The sequence below is a fragment of the Salvelinus alpinus genome, chromosome 13 (assembly GCF_045679555.1).
Source record: "Salvelinus alpinus chromosome 13, SLU_Salpinus.1, whole genome shotgun sequence".
Lineage (NCBI taxonomy): Eukaryota > Metazoa > Chordata > Actinopteri > Salmoniformes > Salmonidae > Salvelinus > Salvelinus alpinus.
The window spans coordinates 16,010,598-16,029,471 of NC_092098.1; the positions used below are offsets into that span (position 1 = coordinate 16,010,598).

General features: G+C 40.1%; 1 protein-coding gene, 1 long non-coding RNA gene and 1 pseudogene across 2 annotated transcripts; all 3 read right to left on the reverse strand.

Annotated features, from left to right (window-relative positions):
- Positions 1–5,056: 5,056 nt before the first annotated feature.
- Positions 5,057–13,771, reverse strand: LOC139537195 (uncharacterized). Its single transcript, XR_011667477.1, has 2 exons — positions 13,671–13,771; positions 5,057–5,362 (listed from the first exon to the last, which is right to left on the reverse strand). It is a non-coding gene; the product is annotated as an uncharacterized lncRNA (long non-coding RNA).
- LOC139537990 (rRNA methyltransferase 1, mitochondrial-like) lies at positions 10,116–13,101 on the reverse strand (annotated as a pseudogene).
- A 1,811-nt stretch (positions 13,772–15,582) lies between the features above and the next one.
- Positions 15,583–17,965, reverse strand: LOC139537193 (dehydrogenase/reductase SDR family member 13-like). The gene is made up of 5 exons (XM_071338230.1): positions 17,543–17,965; positions 17,185–17,303; positions 16,717–16,840; positions 16,301–16,627; positions 15,583–16,123 (listed from the first exon to the last, which is right to left on the reverse strand). Exons 1-5 carry the CDS (start codon positions 17,667–17,669, stop codon positions 15,864–15,866), a joined length of 957 nt encoding a protein of 318 aa, XP_071194331.1. The 5' UTR covers positions 17,670–17,965; the 3' UTR covers positions 15,583–15,863.
- Positions 17,966–18,874: the final 909 nt, after the last annotated feature.

An 18,874-nucleotide genomic window follows, 5' to 3' on the forward strand; every position in this document is an offset into this window, starting at 1 on the left:
CATGTGTGTCCATGCACTTCCTATTCTGGGGCCATCAATTGAAATGCAGAGCCAGACAGCATGAATGGAGCCTGGTGCGCTGCTCTTGACTGCCATGACCACAAGAGCCCCACCTAGTATTGAAACAAGCAGCGGAAAGAACACTTAAACCGGCATTTACATTGTCATTTTCATATCACCATAATCCTCCATGGGCCTGCACTGCCCTCCGGCTACATCTACATGTTCTAACACCAACACCAGACAGGCAAGCCTGGGCAACCTCATGGCTGGGACAGACCAGCAGGGGTCAGTGGGTGCTAGACAAATCCATAATTCATGTGGGTTGTGGGTTTTTGGCATTTATGAAGTGTTCAAATCCTAGTCAGAACTAGGAAACCCAGAAACCCAGAAATGTCCATGTTGCTAAATGGTTGAACGAGGCACGTGTATAATTACAAACAGTTAGCGAGACGGAAATGTCTGAGTTTCCTAGTTCCGACTAGCACGTAAACGTGGCATTATACCTCTAAAGGTGTGTGTGTGTGTGTGTGTGTGTGGGGGGGGGGGTTCATAAATGGCCAAAAATACAGTCAAAAAATAAATCATAAAGAATAAGGTATTGAAGTCTCTATTCTATATCTAGGAGATATAAGAAAGCTCAGGAAACACAAAACTTTTTTTTACACAAAACTACCTCCATACATCCATTCATTTGTATGGGTTACATTCAGACGAGTCCCATGACACAGAGAACACCACCTTGTTTGTGAAAGTCTCATCTTTCAATAGAGGGGTCACATTAGTTTGTAGGCCAAACCGTTCAGATATGTTTTTGTGAGAAGATACATTTTCAGGATGTCTCGTGGTCTGACAAACACCGCTGTAGCTCGGCCACCTTCCACCGCAGATGTGGAAGTCCAACCTAGGAGGATGCTGCGATTTGAGACGGAGCCCATGCAAAAAAACAGACATCTCTAGCTTAAACTGACAGATTTTCGCGGGTATTTTTTTATTATGCTACTTAGAGTGACGCACGGGTGAGTCAATAGACTCTTAAGGAATTTAACAGTGGTGGGAAAAGTACTCAATTGTCGTACTTGAGTAAAAGTAAAGATACCTTAATAGAAAATGAAAGTCCCCCAGTAAAATATTACTTGAGTAAAAGTAAAGATAGCTTAATAGAAAATTAAAGTGAAAGTCCCCCAGTAAAATACTACTTGAGTAAAAGTCTAAAAGTATTTGGTTTTAAATATACTTAAGTATCAAAAGTAAATGGAATTGCTAAAATGTACTTAAGTATCAAAAGTAAAAGTATAAATCATATCGAATTCCTTATATTAAACAAACCAGACTGCACAAATGTCTTGTTTTTTTTATTGACTGATAGCCAAGGGCTCACTACAACACTCAGACATAATTTACAAACAAAACATTTGTGTTTAGTTAGTCCTCCAGGTCAGAGGCAGTAGGGACGACCAGGGATGTTCTCTTGATAAGCGTATGAATTGAACTACTTTTGGGTGTCAGGGAAAATGTATGGAGTAAAAAGTACATTATCTAATTTAGGATTGTAGTAAAAGTAAAAGTTGCCAAAAATATAAATAGTAAAGTAAAGCACAGATACCCCCAAAAACTACTTAAGTAGTACTTTAAACTATTTCTGACTTAAGTACTGTACTTTACACCACTGGTTGATTGAGCAAAACAAGGGCACATTGACAAAAAGTTGAACTCCAGAGGAGCACAATAGATGTCTGTCTCTCAACTGGAGAACGTAGCGTAGTCAACCAACCCTGTGAATGCAATCAAACAACAGCAAGCAAGCAGGGCCACTTAGGGTTCCATCATGATGAGAGGGGAGTTAGCAGTGAGACTGACTGTAGTGTAGAGCAGCCCATGCTCTTATAGGGAACTGGAGGACCATACAGTAATTGGTCACTACAGTCCCATCCTGCTATCATCACCACATACACTCAGTAGAACACAACACACCAGTTCATTTTAGAGGGCTTTGTCCTGCAAACTCCTGTTTTTGTTGTGTGCTAAATCAAATGATTTTTGCGTTAATACTTAAATGTCATCAACTTTGCAAGAACAACCGATGAAGGAATCAAACGTCTGACCAATACTACTGCCTTGGTGAAGTGCTCCTTGCAATCCACAGAGCTCATTTTCTAGAAGAGTCATTTCAGTGTAAGATGACTATAAATGCAGGGCATTTAGAGAGCAACCTCATTTTGTGAACCGCTGACCATTTCATTCCACCTCAAATTGCTGTGGCTCAGATGTCTATGTTATTGAGAATAAAATAATTGTGTGCCAAGCTTTGGGAAAAAAATATATGATGTACTCCATTGCCGCACTTTTCCAAATGTTGTTTTGCACAATTGCAGTTCAGAGAGCTTCAGCGCTTTTAAAATCTTCCTTGTGGTATTTCCAATCAGAAATAATAACAGTATTTGTTGACAAGTGCAAAGAGAGAAGCTGTAATGATGATATTTGAACCCTGGGGTTCAAAAAGCTATAAAATCCCCTCCACTACCCCACAACAAACTCCCCCATTTGATCACCCATTATTCTTCAGAACATGATGTGTATGTGTATTTCAGAGTGCACAGCAGATATGTGGTTAGCACAATCATTTACAGAATAACTTTTGGAGACATTGATCACTGTTAATAACAACTACATGGGCCACTACATGGGCCTACAGCCACAGAGGAAATGGGATTCCAATTCAAATTCCTTCATAAAAATCCAAGTCAAAACCTGAATAATACTGTAATATCTTTAAAGAGGGGTATACTACAAAGCAGGATCCTGGAGTTAGCCTGCTAACTTGCCTAAATATTCTGAAATATTTTTATTTTTATTTTTAAAGATATGTTTGAAATGGGCGTGGTCTACTTAACTCAACAACCAAAAAACAAAATACATAAGTTTAGCTTTCTTGATGAACCTGAAAATTAATGTATTTCTGGTTGTTTATCAAAGTCAGCTGGATAACTTGATCCTGCTTTGTAATATACCCCTCTGGGCAATTCTAAGAAATTGCAGTTACAATGCATAATATCTCTGATCATTTAAAATGACAAATCATAAGCGGCTACATTTTTTCTAATTGCTTTTTTCTGCTCCACACATCTCCTCCAGGTCGGTGGCAGCCGACATATGGGCCTGTCTCTCTGTGATTAACATGTGAAGTGAAGGGGACAAGCTGACACATCCCCAAACCCTTGAGCAGATCCCCTCTCCCTCCTCCTCCTCCAGTCTGGCCCCACTGAGTGCACAGGGAATTTACATTTTAATAGGTAGAGCTGCTTGGTGCCTCTGCATCAGAGTGCAAGCTCAGCCGAAACAGCAGGTGACCGCTCCCCGAGTGTTCAGAGCGACCCCCTGAGACAATGCACATCTCATATCAGAACAGGACCTGCAGACAGGCACAAAGCCTGCTAAGACATAAGACAGTGTTCAAACACTTTAGGATCCTCTCCTTATTAATTAGTGTCTTTGTTAATGACCTGATCAAATGTGTGTCATACAACACATACAGCATCAGTGCCAGATTCTAAGCTTATACTATGCTCAGAACACCTTACCGACATCCCACAAAAACACAAAGGCCAGAGTGGTAGGGATCCCATCTAAGGATACGGAATGGGAAACCATTCTTGCCTTGAGACAGCAACTATAGAGCAGGTTGACATTTATTGAGATGACTCATGTACTGGAGGCAGCTCTGCAGAGTGGTCAATAGCTGGCACAGCCATTAAGTCATAAAATCCGATTTTAAACCTAAACCTAACCACACTGCTATGCCTAATGCCAAAACCACCATAAATGAACACCAAAAAAGCTACTTTTTGTTTTCATGAATTTTTATGATACAGACAATTTTGACTTTGCAGCTTAAGTGCTCAGTTCTGCCTCCAGGGAAAGACATGACAATAAACGTCAAACTGCAACTATAGAACTCACAGTTGAGGCAATAGCAGCAACCAATGCAGTACATTTCCCTTTACACCCAAACAAAATATGTTGTTAACAGTTTACTTTCTAATGCTTGTGGATTAGTTACTACTTCATAATATCCCAATGTCCTAAAAGCAAACCCTAGGAGAGCAGTGACCCTGTGAAATGCACTGCCAGATGTCAACTAGACATTTGACTCAAGCCAACAATAGAGTCAGCTCCAGGCAAGCAGTCAGCTGAAGGACTCCTCTTCCCCTCGATCAATAACTATTGAACATGCCAAAAGCAATCAACACCAATTAATTGTGTGCATGTTGATGAGTATGCAGAGCTTATCAAAACTGTAGGGCTAAGAGAGACAATGCCTCCTGTTTTCCATAATTAGTAATCAAGTACATCAGGCCAATTCATGGTCAAGCACTGCAGCACACTGGGAAAGAACAAACAGGCCTGATTATAAAGCCACTACTACTGCACTGTTCAATGTTGTAGGAGAGTATTTACTTTGTAGTGGAAACTTGATTTTTTTTTCCAATGGATGTAACTATGCAATCCTTGTAACACGAATTGATAAATATTTGTCAATCTATTAAAACACACACGCATATAAATGGTCTGAGGCAAAAGCTAAATGTTTGGTCAGCAAAGAACAAACCCCAGCAATGAAACTTGTGGTAAATGCTGAAGATGTGACAAGGTTCACAAACTATACACAGTATACAAACACACATATATATTATTGTGTGCACATGAATGATAAATTAGTCCCCGGGTTAAACATGGAGCGACAGTCATCAAAGGGCAAATGTTGCCTATCAATAGCAGCCGCTTGTTCCCATGATCAATTTTAAACAGTCACTGACCAGAAACAATAGCCCAGAGACTGTGGCCATTACCCCCTCCTTTCCTACTCAAAACCAGCATTGGCAATCAATTTAGCTGAACCTAATCCCCTAACCCATTCTGATAATAGCACAACAGTAGCTCTTTCGCCAGGCACTACATTCTCATAAACCCTTGTCTTTTTATGGATTCAATACGCACATATGCAAAAATCTTAACATCTCAAGTGAATAAACATTAGAAAGAATCCAATAATAACTTTGAGTAGAAAATGTTTTATTTGATTTAATTACATTGTACTAGGTTTACATTCAGACATGCAGTTAGCATGGTCCAGAGCAGTGCAGAACAGCACGGCGAGGGGACATCAGCTGCTAGAGAACAATCGATCAACCAGCCAGGCCTCTCAGAGACCCTGATGGCTAATTGATGCAGTAAATCCAGTCATTAAGCCCTGGGAGGAGTGCCTGGGAGGGCATCCAAAGTAAACACCTTGAGTTGTGTAGTCTAGTCGGTCATCGATGGCCATCTCTACAGGACGACAGGAGTAAGTGTAGCAGGATGCCTGGAGAACACAGAGGGAGGAGAGGAAGAAAGGGTATGGATAAATCACACCGAGTGAGATCATACACTACCGTTCAAAAGTTTGGGGTCACTTAGAAATGTCCTTGTTTTTGAAAGAAAACCACTTCCTTTGTCCATTAAAACAACATCAAATTGATCAGAAATACAGTGTAGACATTGTTAATGTTGTAAATGACTATTGTAGCTGGAAACGACAGATTTTTTTATAGAATATCTACAAAGGCGTACAGAGGCCCATTATCAGCAACCATCACTCCTGTGTTCCAATGGCACATTGTGTTAGTTAATCCAAGTTTATCATTTTAAAAGGCTAATTGTTCATTAGAAAACCCTTTTGCAATTAGGTTAGCACAGTTGAAAACTGTTGTGCGGATTAAGAAGCAATAAAACTGGCCTTCTTTAGACTAGTTGAGTATGTGGAGCGTCAGCATTTGTGGGTTTGATTACAGGCTCAAAATGTCCAGAAACAAAGAACTTTCTGCTGAAACTCTGGTCATTTTGAGCCTGTAATCGAACTCACAAATGCTGATGGTACAGATACTCAACTAGTCTAAAGAAGGCCAGTTTTATTGCTTCTTTAAATAAGTATAACAGTTTTCATCTGATCTAACTAGAGGTCGACCGATTAATCGGAATGGCCAATTAATTAGGGCCGATTTCAAGTTTTCATAACAATCGGTAATCAGTATTTTTGGACACCGGTCATGGCCGATTACATTGCACTCCACGAGGAGACTGCGTGGCAGGCTGACTACCTGTATGCAAGTGCAGCAAGGAGCCAAGGTAAGGGGCAATCTAGCATTAAACGTATCTTATAAAAAACGATCAATATTAAAATAATCACTAATTAACTACACATAGTTGATGATATTACTAGTTTATCTAGCTTGTCCTGCGTTGCATATAATCAATCCGGTGCCTGTTAATTTATCATTGAATCACAGCCTACTTCGCCAAATGGGTGATTTAACAAGTGCATTCGTGAAAAAAGCACTGTCGTTGCACCAGTGTACCTAACCATAAACATCAACGCCTTTCTTAAAATCAATACACAAGTATATATTTTTAAACCTGCATATTTAGTTAATATTGCCTGCTAACATGAATTTCTTTTAACTAGGGAAATTGTGTCACTTCTCTTGCGTTCTGTGCAACAGGGTCAGGGTATATGCAGCAGTTTGGGCCGCCTGGCTCGTTGCAAACTGTGTGAAGACTATTTCTTCCTAAAAAAGACAGCCAACTTCACCAAACGGGGGATGATTTAACAAAAGCGCATTTGCGAAAAAAGCATAATCATTGCACGAATGTACCTAACCATAAACATCAATACACAGAAGTATATATTTTTAAAACTGCATATTAAGTTAAAAGAAATTCATGTTAGCAGGCAAAATTAAACTAGGGAAATTGTGTCACTTCTCTTGCGTTCATTGCACGCAGAGTCAGGGTATATGCAACAGTTTGGGCCGCCTGGCTCGTTGCGAACTAATTTGCCCGAATTTGACGTAATTATGACATAATATTGAAGGTTGTGCAATGTAACAGGAATATTTAGACTTAGGGATGCCACCCGTTAGATAAAATACGTAACGGTTCCGTATTTCACTGAAAGAATAAACGTTTTGTTTTCGAAATGATAGTTTCCAGATTTGACCATATTAATGACCTAAGGCTCGTATTTCTGTGTGTTACTATATTATAATTAAATCTATGATTTGATAGAGCAGTCTTGACTGAGCGGTGGTAGGCAGCAGCAGGCTCGTAAGCATTCATTCAAACAGCACTTTCCTGCGTTTGCCAGCAGCTCTTAGCAATGCTTCAAGCATTGCGCTGTTTATGACTTCAAGCCTATCAACTCCCGAGATTAGGCTGGCAATACTAAAGTACCTATTAGAACATCCAATAGTCAAAGGTATATGAAATACAATGGTATAGAGATAAATAGTCCTATAATAACTACAACCTAAAACTTCTTACCTGGGAATATTGAAGACTCATGTTAAAAGGAACCACCAGCTTTCATATGTTCTCATGTTCTGAGCAAGGAACTTAAACGTTAGCTCTTTTACATGGCACATATTGCACTTTTACTTTCATCTCCAACACTTTGTTTTTGCATTATTTAAACCAAATTGAACATCTTTCATAATTTATTTGAGACTAAATTGATTTTATTGATGTATTATATTAAGTTAAATAAAAGTGTTCATTCAGTATTGTTGTAATTGTCATTATTACAAATATATATATATATATATATATATATATATATACAGTGGGGCAAAAAAGTATTTAGTCAGCCACCAATTGTGCAAGTTCTCCCACTTAAAAAGATGAGAGAGGCCTGTAATTTTCATCATAGGTGCACTTCAACTATGACAGACAAAATGAGAATTTTCTTTCCAGAAAATCACATTGTAGGATTTTTTATGAATTTATTTGCAAATTATGGTGGAAAATAAGTATTTGGTCACCTACAAACAAGCAAGATTTCTGGCTCTCACAGACCTGTAACTTCTTCTTTAAGAGGCTCCTCTGTCCTCCACTCGTTACCTGTATTAACGGCACCTGTTTGAACTTGTTATCAGTATAAAAGACACCTGTCCACAACCTCAAACAGTCACACTCCAAACTCCACTATGGCCAAGACCAAAGAGCTGTCAAAGGACACCAGAAACAAAATTGTAGACCTGCACCAGGCTGGGAAGACTGAATCTGCAATAGGTAAGCAGCTTGGTTTGAAGAAATCAACTGTGGGAGCAATTATTAGGAAATGGAAGACATACAAGACCACTGATAATCTCCCTCGATCTGGGGTTCCACGCAAGATCTCACCCCGTGGGGTCAAAATGATCACAATAACGGTGAGCAAAAATCCCAGAACCACACGGGGGGACCTAGTGAATGACCTGCAGAGAGCTGGGACCAAAGTAACAAAGCCTACCATCAGTAACACACTACGCCGCCAGGGACTCAAATCCTGCAGTGCCAGACGTGTCCCCCTGCATAAGCCAGTACATGTCCAGGTCCGTCTGAAGTTTGCTAGAGAGCATTTGGATGATCCAGAAGAAGATTGGGAGAATGTCATATGGTCAGATGAAACCAAAATAGAACTTTTTGGTAAAAACTCAACTCGTCGTGTTTGGAGGACAAAGAATGCTGAGTTGCATCCAAAGAACACCATACCTACTGTGAAGCATGGGGGTGGAAACATCATGCTTTGGGGCTGTTTTTCTGCAAAGGGACCAGGACGACTGATCCGTGTAAAGGAAAGAATGAATGGGGCCATGTATCGTGAGATTTTGAGTGAAAACCTCCTTCCATCAGCAAGGGCATTGAAGATGAAACGTGGCTGGGTCTTTCAGCATGACAATAATCCCAAACACACCGCCCGGGCAACGGAGGAGTGGCTTCGTAAGAAGCATTTCAAGGTCCTGGAGTGGCCTAGCCAGTCTCCAGATCTCAACCCCATAGAAAATCTTTGGAGGGAGTTGAAAGTCCGTGTTGCCCAGGAACAGTCCCAAAACATCACTGCTCTAGAGGATCTCTGCATGGAGGAATGGGCCAAAATAACAGCAACAGTGTGTGAAAACCTTGTGAAGACTTACAGAAAACGTTTGACCTCTGTCATTGCCAACAAAGGGTATATAACAAAGTATTGAGATAAACTTTTGTTATTGACCAAATACTTATTTTCCACCATAATTTGCAAATAAATTCATAAAAAATCCTAAAATGTGATTTTCTGGATTTTTTTTTCTAATTTTGTCTGTCATAGTTGAAGTGTACCTATGATGAAAATTACAGGCCTCTCTCATATTTTTAAGTGGGAGAACTTGCACAATTGGTGGGTGACTAAATACTTTTTTGCCCCACTGTATATATATATATAAAAATCGGCCGATTAATCGGTACCGGCTTTTTTTGGTCCTCCAATAATCGGTATCGGCGTTGAAAAATCATAATCGGTCGACCTCTAATGCTAACATAATTGCAAAAGGGTTTTCTATTGATCAATTAGCCTTTTAGAATGATAAACTTGGATTAGCTAACACAACGTGCCATTGGAACACAGTAGGGACGGTTGCTGATAATGGGCCTCTGTACGCCCATGTAGATATTCCATAAAGAAAATCTGCCGTTTCCAGCTACAATAGTCATTTACAACATTAACAATGTCTACACTGTATTTCTGATCAATTTGATGTTATTTTAAAAGGACATTTTTTTGATGGCTTTTCTTTCAAAAACAAGGACATTTCTAAGTGACCCCAATCTTTTGAACGGTAGCGTAAATACTGAACAAAAATATAAACACAACATGAAAAGTGTTGGTCCCATGTTTCATGACCTGAAATAACGCACAAAAAGCTTATTCTAACAAATTTGGTGAACAAATTTGTTTACATCCGTGAGCATTTCTCCTTTGCCAAGATAATCCATCCACCTGACAGGTGTGACATATCAAGAAGCTGATTAAACAACATGATCATTACACAGGTGCACCTTGTGCTGGGTACAATAAAAGGCCACTTTAAAATGTGCAGTTTTGTCAAACAACACAATGCCACAGATGTCTCAAGTTGTGGGAGCGTACAATTGACATGCTGACTGCAGGAATGTCCACCAGAGCTGTTGCCAGAGAACTGAATGCTAATTTCTCTATCATAAGCTGCTTCCAATGTCGTTTTAGAGAATTTGGCAGTAAGTCTAACAGGCCTTACAACCGCATATCATGTGTTAACATGCCAGCCCAGGATCTCCACATCCGGCTTCTTCACCTGCGGGATCATCTGAGGGGGTGGGGGGGTTGCTGAGGAGTATTTTGGTCTGTAATAAAGCCCTTTTGTGGGGCAAAAAATATTCTGATTGGCTGGGCCTGGCTCCCCAGTGGGTGGGCCTAGCTGCCTAGTGGGTGGGCCTTTGCCCTCCCAGGCCCACTCATGGCTTCACCCCTGCCCAGTCATGTGAAATCCATAGATTAGGGCCTAAGGAATTCATTTCAATTGACTAATTTGCTTATATGAACTGTAACTCAGTAAAATCTCAAATTGTTGCGTTTATAGTTTTGTTCAGTATATTAAGTATTACATCTCTCTTATTTTTCAGAGACGATGAATGCTGAGGGACTAGTGGTATACTGTACCACAGAGACATTAAGGGATTCGACACCAGGCCAGGGTGCAGGTCTCTGCGAGGTAGGATGGTTAGCAGTGCCTCAATGCAGACGCGGTTCCCGGGACAAGTCTTCCCTTTCACCACCTGAGTGGACACAGCAGGGTGGACTTAGGAAAGTGCAAAGCAATTAAAACACATGCACGGTCCATGAACACACACACAGAGAGAAGGACAGGAAACACTTAACCATCAGCAAAAGTGTAGGTTTGGTCATCTGGAAATTGGAACATTTCATGACAGGAACATGAGAGTTCTCTACTTTAGCTCCCACTGTGCCAATGAGCTGCTAGCCTTGTGCCACCTTTACCTGCACAGAACAGACTCTGGTCATCAACTAGTGAGGACTATGAAAAATAAATAACCCCTAAGAGTTGATGTTTAAAGTTGTCTCTATATACAGTACCAGTCAAAAGTTCGGACACACCTACTCATTCAAGGGTTTTTCTTTATTTTTACTATTTTCTACATTGTAGAATAATAGTGAAGACATCAAAACTATGATGTAACACATATAGTAACCAAAAAAGTCTTAAACAAATCAAAATATATTTTATATTTGAGATTCTTCAAAGTAGCCACCCTTTGCCTTCATGACAGCTTTGCAAACTCTTGGCATTCTCTCAACCAGCTTTATGTGGTAGACTCCTGGAATACATTTCAATTAATAGATGTGCCTTGTTAAATGTTCATTTGTGGAATTTCTTTCCTTCTTAATGCGTTTGAGCCAATCAGTTGTGTTGTGAGAAGGTAGGGGTGGTATACAGAATATAGCCCTATTTGGTAAGAGACCAAGTTCACATTATGGCAAGAACAGCTCAAAGAAGCAAAGAAAAACAGTCCATCATTACTTTAAGACATGAAAGTCAGTCAATCCGGAAAATTTCAAAAACGTTGAAAGTTTCTTCAAGTGCAGTGGCAAAAACCATCAAGCACTATGATGAAACTGGCTCTCATGAGGACCACCACAGGAAAGGAAGACCCAGAGTACCTTCTGCTGCAGAGGATAAGTTCATTAGAGTTACCAGCCTCATAAATTGCAGCCCAAATAAATGCTTCACAGAGTTCAAGTAACAGACACATCTCAACATCAACTGTTCAGATGAGACTGCATGAATCAGGCCTTCATGGTCGAATTGCTGCAAAGAAACCACTACTAAAGGACACCAATAAGAAGAAAATACTTGTTTGGGCCAAGAAACACGAGCAATGGACATTAGACTGGTTGAAATCTGTCCTTTGGTCTGATAAGTCCAAATTTTAGATTTTTGGTTACTACCGCCGTGTCTTTGTGAAAAGCAGAGTAGGTGAACGGATGATCTCTGCATATGTGGTTCCCACCGTGAAGCATGGAGGAGGAGGTGGGAAGTGTGGGGGTGCTTTGCTGGTGACACTGTCAGTGATTTATTTAGAATTCAAGGCACACTTAACCAGCATGGCTACCACAGCATTCTGCATCGATACAGCATCCAATCTGGTTTGCGCTTAGTGGGACTATGATTTATCATTCAACAGGACAATGACCCAACAGACCTCCAGGCTGTGGAAGGGCTATTTGACCAAGGAGAGTGATGGAGTGCTGCATCAGATAACTTGGCCTCCACAATCACCCGACCTCAACCCAATTGAGATGGTTTGGGATAAGTTGGCCCACAGAGTGAAGGAAAAGCAGCCAACAAGTGCTCAGCATATGTGGGAACTCCTTCAAGACTGTTGGAAAAGCATTCCACGTGAAGCTGGTTGAGAGAATGCCAAGAGCGTGCAAAGCGGTCATCAAGGCAAAGGGTGGCTACTTTGAAGAATCTAAAATATAATATTTTAATTTGTTTAACACCTTTTTGGTTACTACATGATTCCATATGTGTTGCTTCATAGTTGTGATGTCTTCACTATTATTCTACAATGTAGAAAATAGCACAAATAAATAAAAACTCTTGAATGAGTAGGTGTGTCCAAACTTTTGACTGGTACTGTAGGTCAAAAGTGCTAACAGTAAAGACAAAAGTAAAAACGTGTTAAAAAGCTCTCATAAAATACTGAAGCCAAACAATGAGATTCTGAAAGTAAGCTGACCAGTGCATGACCAGGCTAAAATACATGGGGACAATACCAGCATAAGTATGAGGCTGTCATAGCCATACACTCCCATGTCCTCCATCCACACCTGTGCTGGCCTTACTCAAGACTGGTGTCAATGGCCAGCTAAAAGCAAAGAAACATCATACATTTAACACAGCCATAAACACCATTACAATTTATTTTCAGTTGATCAGATGAGACCTCTTAAAAAACTAAGTCAGATCTTCAATATTAGGTTTGGCTACCTGTTACAAAGACTTCCGCCAACACGGTCCACCCCAAGAAAATATGCAGAACGTTCATTGGGTCTTGCACTCCATCTAAGAGTAGCCAGAGGGGGATGCGACTGCTGTCCCTGGGTGGCTTGGAGGTATTTTCCTCTGGCAGATAACCCAGAGGACTGGCATGCAGGCAGAAAACCTGGTGCTTGGGTATCTTTTCTCCACATTTTTGTTCTGTCGTACTTCAGGCACTGCAGGCCAGTGTCCGGGTACAGCAGGCCAGTGTCACAGACCAGAGCTGGTTAAGACACTGCATCGCCACTTCTCTGCTACCTCACAGCAGTCCTTCAGGCCAGAGGATAGAACTAGTGGAATGGTAGAATGCAGAGTGAGAGCCCACTTTCATGTCTGACTGACACGAAAGTCCACAGTCTACTGTGGACAAACATCCTGGAGCACTTACAAGCCAAATTCCAAGTTGCCATGTTAATAAATTGAGAAGACATGAATGGCTCTAGCAACTGTGATTGGACGGTCAACTTATAGGACGCTGGAATGATAGCTATAAAATAAATAAACGTTTACCTCTACCATCAGGTAGGCATATTTCCTACAGCATCAAGCATCCAGCAAGGAATGCTTGCCAACCAGCTTGCTAAAAGTTTAGCTTTGGTGTCCCAAAGCTACTAAAAGGTATGCACACTGGACACAACGTCGTGAAAACTAAACTTGATCTGAATTTAAACATATTACGCTAATTCGTTTGATGTTTTACTTTTCTGAAGATCCAGAACAGTACCAGTCATCACTTACACGAACTGTTATCCAACCAGCATGTCTGTACGCTTTCAAGACTCTGCCTCCTCCAGGAAGTAAACAATATTTTCCTTCATCCTTTATGGTGACTACGAGATTCAACACTATCCTCTAGTGTCCATTTATGATATTGCATGTCCATACGTTCAGTCGTCACAAATAGTTTTTTTAAATTGTAATTTTGGTTCAAATTAAATCAATCTAGTGTTTTTCGGTTGTATTATTATACTTTGGGGTAAGCATGCCTCACAGAAGATAATCTTATTTTACCGTTCAATGTTATTTATTTTACCTTTATTTTTCCAGGTTAGTCTCATTGAGATAAACATAAATGTTTCAAGATAGACTTGGTCAAAATAGCAGCAAAGTTTAAAACACATTTTTACAACATAAAACACTACAGTTTAAAAACATAAATGTACACGTTGAACAGACAAAAGTTATTTGGGGAGGTGTGGTGCATCAAAACATTGATAGCCCCCCACTTCATTGCAGTGGTGTAAAGTACTTAAGTAAACATACTTTAAAGTACTACTTAAGTAGTTTTTTTGGGTATCTGTACTTTACTTTACTATTCATATTTTTGACAACTTTTACTCTGCTACATTCCTAAATAAATGTATGTACGTTTTACTCCTTACATTTTCATTGACACCCAAAATTACTTGTTACATTTTGAATGCTTAGCAGATTTTGAATGCTTAGCAGGACAGAAAAATTGTCCAATTCATGCACTTATCAAGAGAACATGCCTGGTCATCCTTACTGCCTCTGATCTAGCACATTCACTAAAGACAAATGCTTAGTTTGTAAATTATCTGTGAGTGTTTGAATGTGCTCCTGGCTATCTGTAAATAAATAAAAATCTTGCTGGTTTGCTTTGCTTCATCTGGTTTGCTTAATATAAGGAATGTTAAATGATTTATACTTTTACTTTTGATACTTAAGTATATTTGAGCAATTATATTTACTTTTGATACTTAAGCAGATTTAAAACCAAATACTTTTAGACTTTTACTCAAGTAGTATTTTACTGGGTGACTTTCACTTGAGTAATTTTTTTATGAAAGTATCTTTACTTTTACTCAAGTATGACAACAAAGTACTTTTTCCACCACTGCTTCATTGTCAACCAGTTTTTACCCTAGCTTTAAACTCATTCAGAGAGAAGAGCTCCTGTAATTTCATGTCCTTTTGTAGCTAGTTCAAAATGGAGGGGAAAGAGAACTGGAACTCCTTTTTAACCCACTCTGTATGTGCCTTGGGCAAAGTCAACAAAATACAGTCGTGTAGGCAATAGTTGATAGAATGATTGACAGTGAAAACATTTGACAAGGCCCTACCATCTCACCCATCCTAGCAGACAAAGGCAGGCCCTGTTGCAGCAGGTGCTTAAACCACATTGTTGAGTAGTTAAGTGATGAGAGCACTTGGAGACAATGAGGCCAAGGTTCAGAGCTGTTCTGAGAAACTGGTGTGACCTGTCTGACTGCTGATATACAGTCTCATGCAAAGATTAAGGTGACGGGTGTGTGAAGGATGTTCTTTCAGTGCGCCAGTCACTTCGTCACACCCAAACAAATGCCTCTGGTGTCGAGGAATACAATGTCACGGCAGGGTCCCACAGGAAAAAAAAAAACATAGACTATTAGATCCCCTCTGGGGCCGAGGGCAACTGATTTTGAAGTCTCAGGCAAGGCCTCATGAGACCATGAGCCCACTACAGAAGCTCCAATAAAAGTTATACAAGCTAGAGTATGCAGTCTAATTACACTACATGCATAGGCCCAATACAATCACTAGTTTGGTTACATGCTGGAATTGGTCACCGTTTCATATCCGATAGAAAGCTCTATTCTATTTGAAAATACAGTGATGGCAACAATAAGTCAAAGCCTAAGGAAACCAATCACTTGGAATCTTTTTATTATAATAACTCAAACAGTTTCTACAAGAGCTTCCTAAGTCTTTAGACTTTGAACTGGCACACTTACTACATACTGATCATCGTCAATACAAGACACACCACAAACAGGATGTCACCAACATCAATGGTGTAGTGAAAGAGGAGATCAGCTAATGTATGAGCAGTTTCTTGTCACATTGATCCATTTTGATGAGTGTTCAATGAGCGTTTTTCCCCAGATCTGTAAACCACCAAATCAAAAGCAGTGTAAGTGCCCCTTTTTCCTAGAACAGGCCGCTCAGCCGTTCACTAACTTCCCACAACTTCTTGGCCACAGCGTCGTCTTTGCCTTTGGCAACCACGTCCTGCGGCGCACAGCAGAAGAAGTAGCGTCCACTCAGGGGCTCGATACCCTCCTGGAGGGCACAGTGGAGAGTGGTCTGGGCACCGGATTCTGTATCCAGGAACAACAGTCTAGCTATTGGCTCGATGAGGAATCTCTGCCACAGGCTGCAGTTTCGGGACAGCTCTGTTTTCACTACTCCTACAGGGGGCAAAACATAATAGGTTAAGAAAAAGAATACAGGTGAACTTTCAATGATCCAACACAGGAAAACAAATACCCTTAGCATGTATCCTAGGATGTGTAGAGTGTATCAGGACTCATTGTGGTTCATAGTGACAGATATACCATTTAATAATCTTGAAGGAAATGACCAACCTGGGTGAACACTGTAGCAAGTGACATTGGTACCCTTCAGTCTCTTGGCCAGCTCGTGGTTGAAGAGAACATTGCACAGTTTGCTGTTGCAGTACGCGTGGAAGAACTGCCAGCTGTACCTCCCAGTGCCCAGGTGTTTATTAGTGATAAGGGCATCAAAGTCGATGTTGCCCCAGCGATAGGCCATGGAGCCCAGTGTGACTACACGTCCCCCAGTGCCCTCCTTCAGGCGGTTCAGCAACAGACAGGTCAGCAGGAAGTGGCCAAGGTGGTTGACCCCAAACTCAATACCAAAGCCATCAGCAGTGCGCCCATCCGCCACCAGACCTGAAGGAGAGACCACAGATGGTTCAATAGCCTTTTCTACTCATGTTTTCTTATGAATACAATTAAGAGAAAAAAATATGACCACATACCAGCATTGTTAATGAGAAGATCCAGTCTAGCCTCGGTCTTCAGGAAGGTCTCGGTGAAAGAACGCACTGCCTGAAGGCTCCCCAGGTCCAACTGCATGTACACCACATCAGTGCTGCCTGTCTCCTGAAATCACAATTTGTTAGGCCTATATTTGCCACACTTTATTTTATTGTATTTAAATATCTTAAAATATTGTGTCCCAAATCAAATATTTTCAATAATTTCCTATAAATAGTTATTTCAAAGTCCTGGGTTAAATGAATGGGAGTGTATTTGAATCAGTGTATTTGTGTATTTAAAAAAAACTTTCTCAGTGCCTTTGAAAGTAATTGAAATACCCTAAATAGTATTTGAATCCAGGTCTGATATTTACAGGCATACAATATTTTCAAATGATAACGTTACGTCTCACTAATGAATATTCGAATACAAATGTGGAATTACTGATTTTTATAAGATTCGTGTACCCTTTTTATATCACTTATAGCAAGTTCGGCTTTCACTTGGTTGCGGCATGCCATGATTACTCTTGCACCCCTCCTGGCAAGCTCCAGAGCAGTGGCTTTCCCAATGCCAGTGTTGCCACCTATAGGTAGAACAAGACATTGACTCAAGGCACATAAAATATGAAAATACAATTCGGAGTTTCAGAGGCAAAACAAACCTGATTAAAAACCCAAATTAGATAAACATCATAGGCTGCATGAGACAGACAACACCAATGAATGTATTATTTAGGTAACTATCCTAAATGTTATCAGACTTACAAAGCAGTCCAACATGTTTACAAAGCAGTCAAACATGTTTAAAGGCTAACAGACTTACCTGTTACTATTACAGTCTTCCCTGCCATCGCTGAATTTCCTTTAAATTTGGAGCTTTTGAAAATAGTTTTAACAAGGAGAATATACACTGCAACCACAACACCAGTTGCAACTAGTAAAGGTAACATTATGTTTTTTGCCCGGTCGTTGGTGTCCCGACTCAAACTCTGCTCGTGGAAGTGCAACCAGTGAATATAACATAGTTAGTTGCGGAGCAGGCTTTTTGTTAGGTTACCTGCCAGACCTACCTGTCCCACCGGTTCCCTGCTTCCAATTGATCACCGTCAAATATTCTGACCAAACCGGTGTTGATGTGTTTCCCCATTTACTTCTAGAGATCTATACAATTGCGTCGTAGCAGAAAGGAAGAGGAAGTGAGGCCCAAATCGGCGGAAAATCTGTCGTTCTCCAGCAGGGGGCATTTCTTTCGTTGTTTGCCCACCAAGCAATGAGTTTTTGAATTAAGGTCAATGAGAGTGTTGAATTTGGTCGACAAAAAAACGAATGGTTTATTTTCTACGTGAGGTTTATCTAATATAAGTTACTTAATAATCCTTAAATTGTTACACTCTAAAAAGAAAAGGTTCCTGGAGTATCTTTTACAGGTTCTTCAAATTTAAACACCTTTTAATGGATCCTCAACGAACCTTTTGAAGAACCCTTTCGGGTTCATTTTTTAACTACTTCCCCTCCCCAGTTATTAGTTTTATTAATAATAATAATAATAATAATACGCATAACAACAATAACACAATATTTTAGTTCTCAGTGTTTATTATGATTTTAGTGGCAAAGCAGAATAAAAAAATCCAATGGATATATCCTCTGGTGTGGTGATATTAATGTGTTGATGTTCTCCGTATCCATCGACAGAATGATTTTGCAGTGCATGGTGATCTAACAGGTTTTCTGTTATATTCATCAGAGGTGTAGGGAGGGTGAAGTCCGTGAATCCAAAGAATAGTAATTGTACAGATGATTAACAAAACATGCACATGACAGAATTCATACCTTGTTTTTTGTGGTGAATGTGAATGAAAAAAACTGTTTTGATCATGGTTTTCATACACATACCTTGTCCATAATGTAGAGGCCTATGGGATATTCATTGAAGAGGTAGAACCTTTTGGGGGCCATTTTCAGTGCCAAGAACCCTAAGGTTCCTCAAAGAACTGTTTGAGAAAAAACACTTAATCGGAAATGTTTCCAGATGGCTCATGGCATTAGGGCTAGTAGCATAGCATCTCTCTCCATTTAATACAGGTGGTTGACGTCAACAACCCTCCTCGAATATTTAAAAATGGGATTACAATAATGAGATGTATCCACCAAT

Bases quoted from the DNA above. Each gene is read 5' to 3' on its own strand.
- LOC139537193 (XM_071338230.1), bottom strand. From the start codon at position 17,669: ATGTTACCTTTACTAGTTGCAACTGGTGTTGTGGTTGCAGTGTATATT. The intron at 17,304-17,542 runs GTAAGTCTGTTA...TTCTACCTATAG, and splicing joins GAAGACTGTAATAGTAACAG to GTGGCAACACTGGCATTGGG. The intron at 16,628-16,716 runs GTATGTGGTCAT...TCTCTCCTTCAG, and splicing joins TCTTCTCATTAACAATGCTG to GTCTGGTGGCGGATGGGCGC.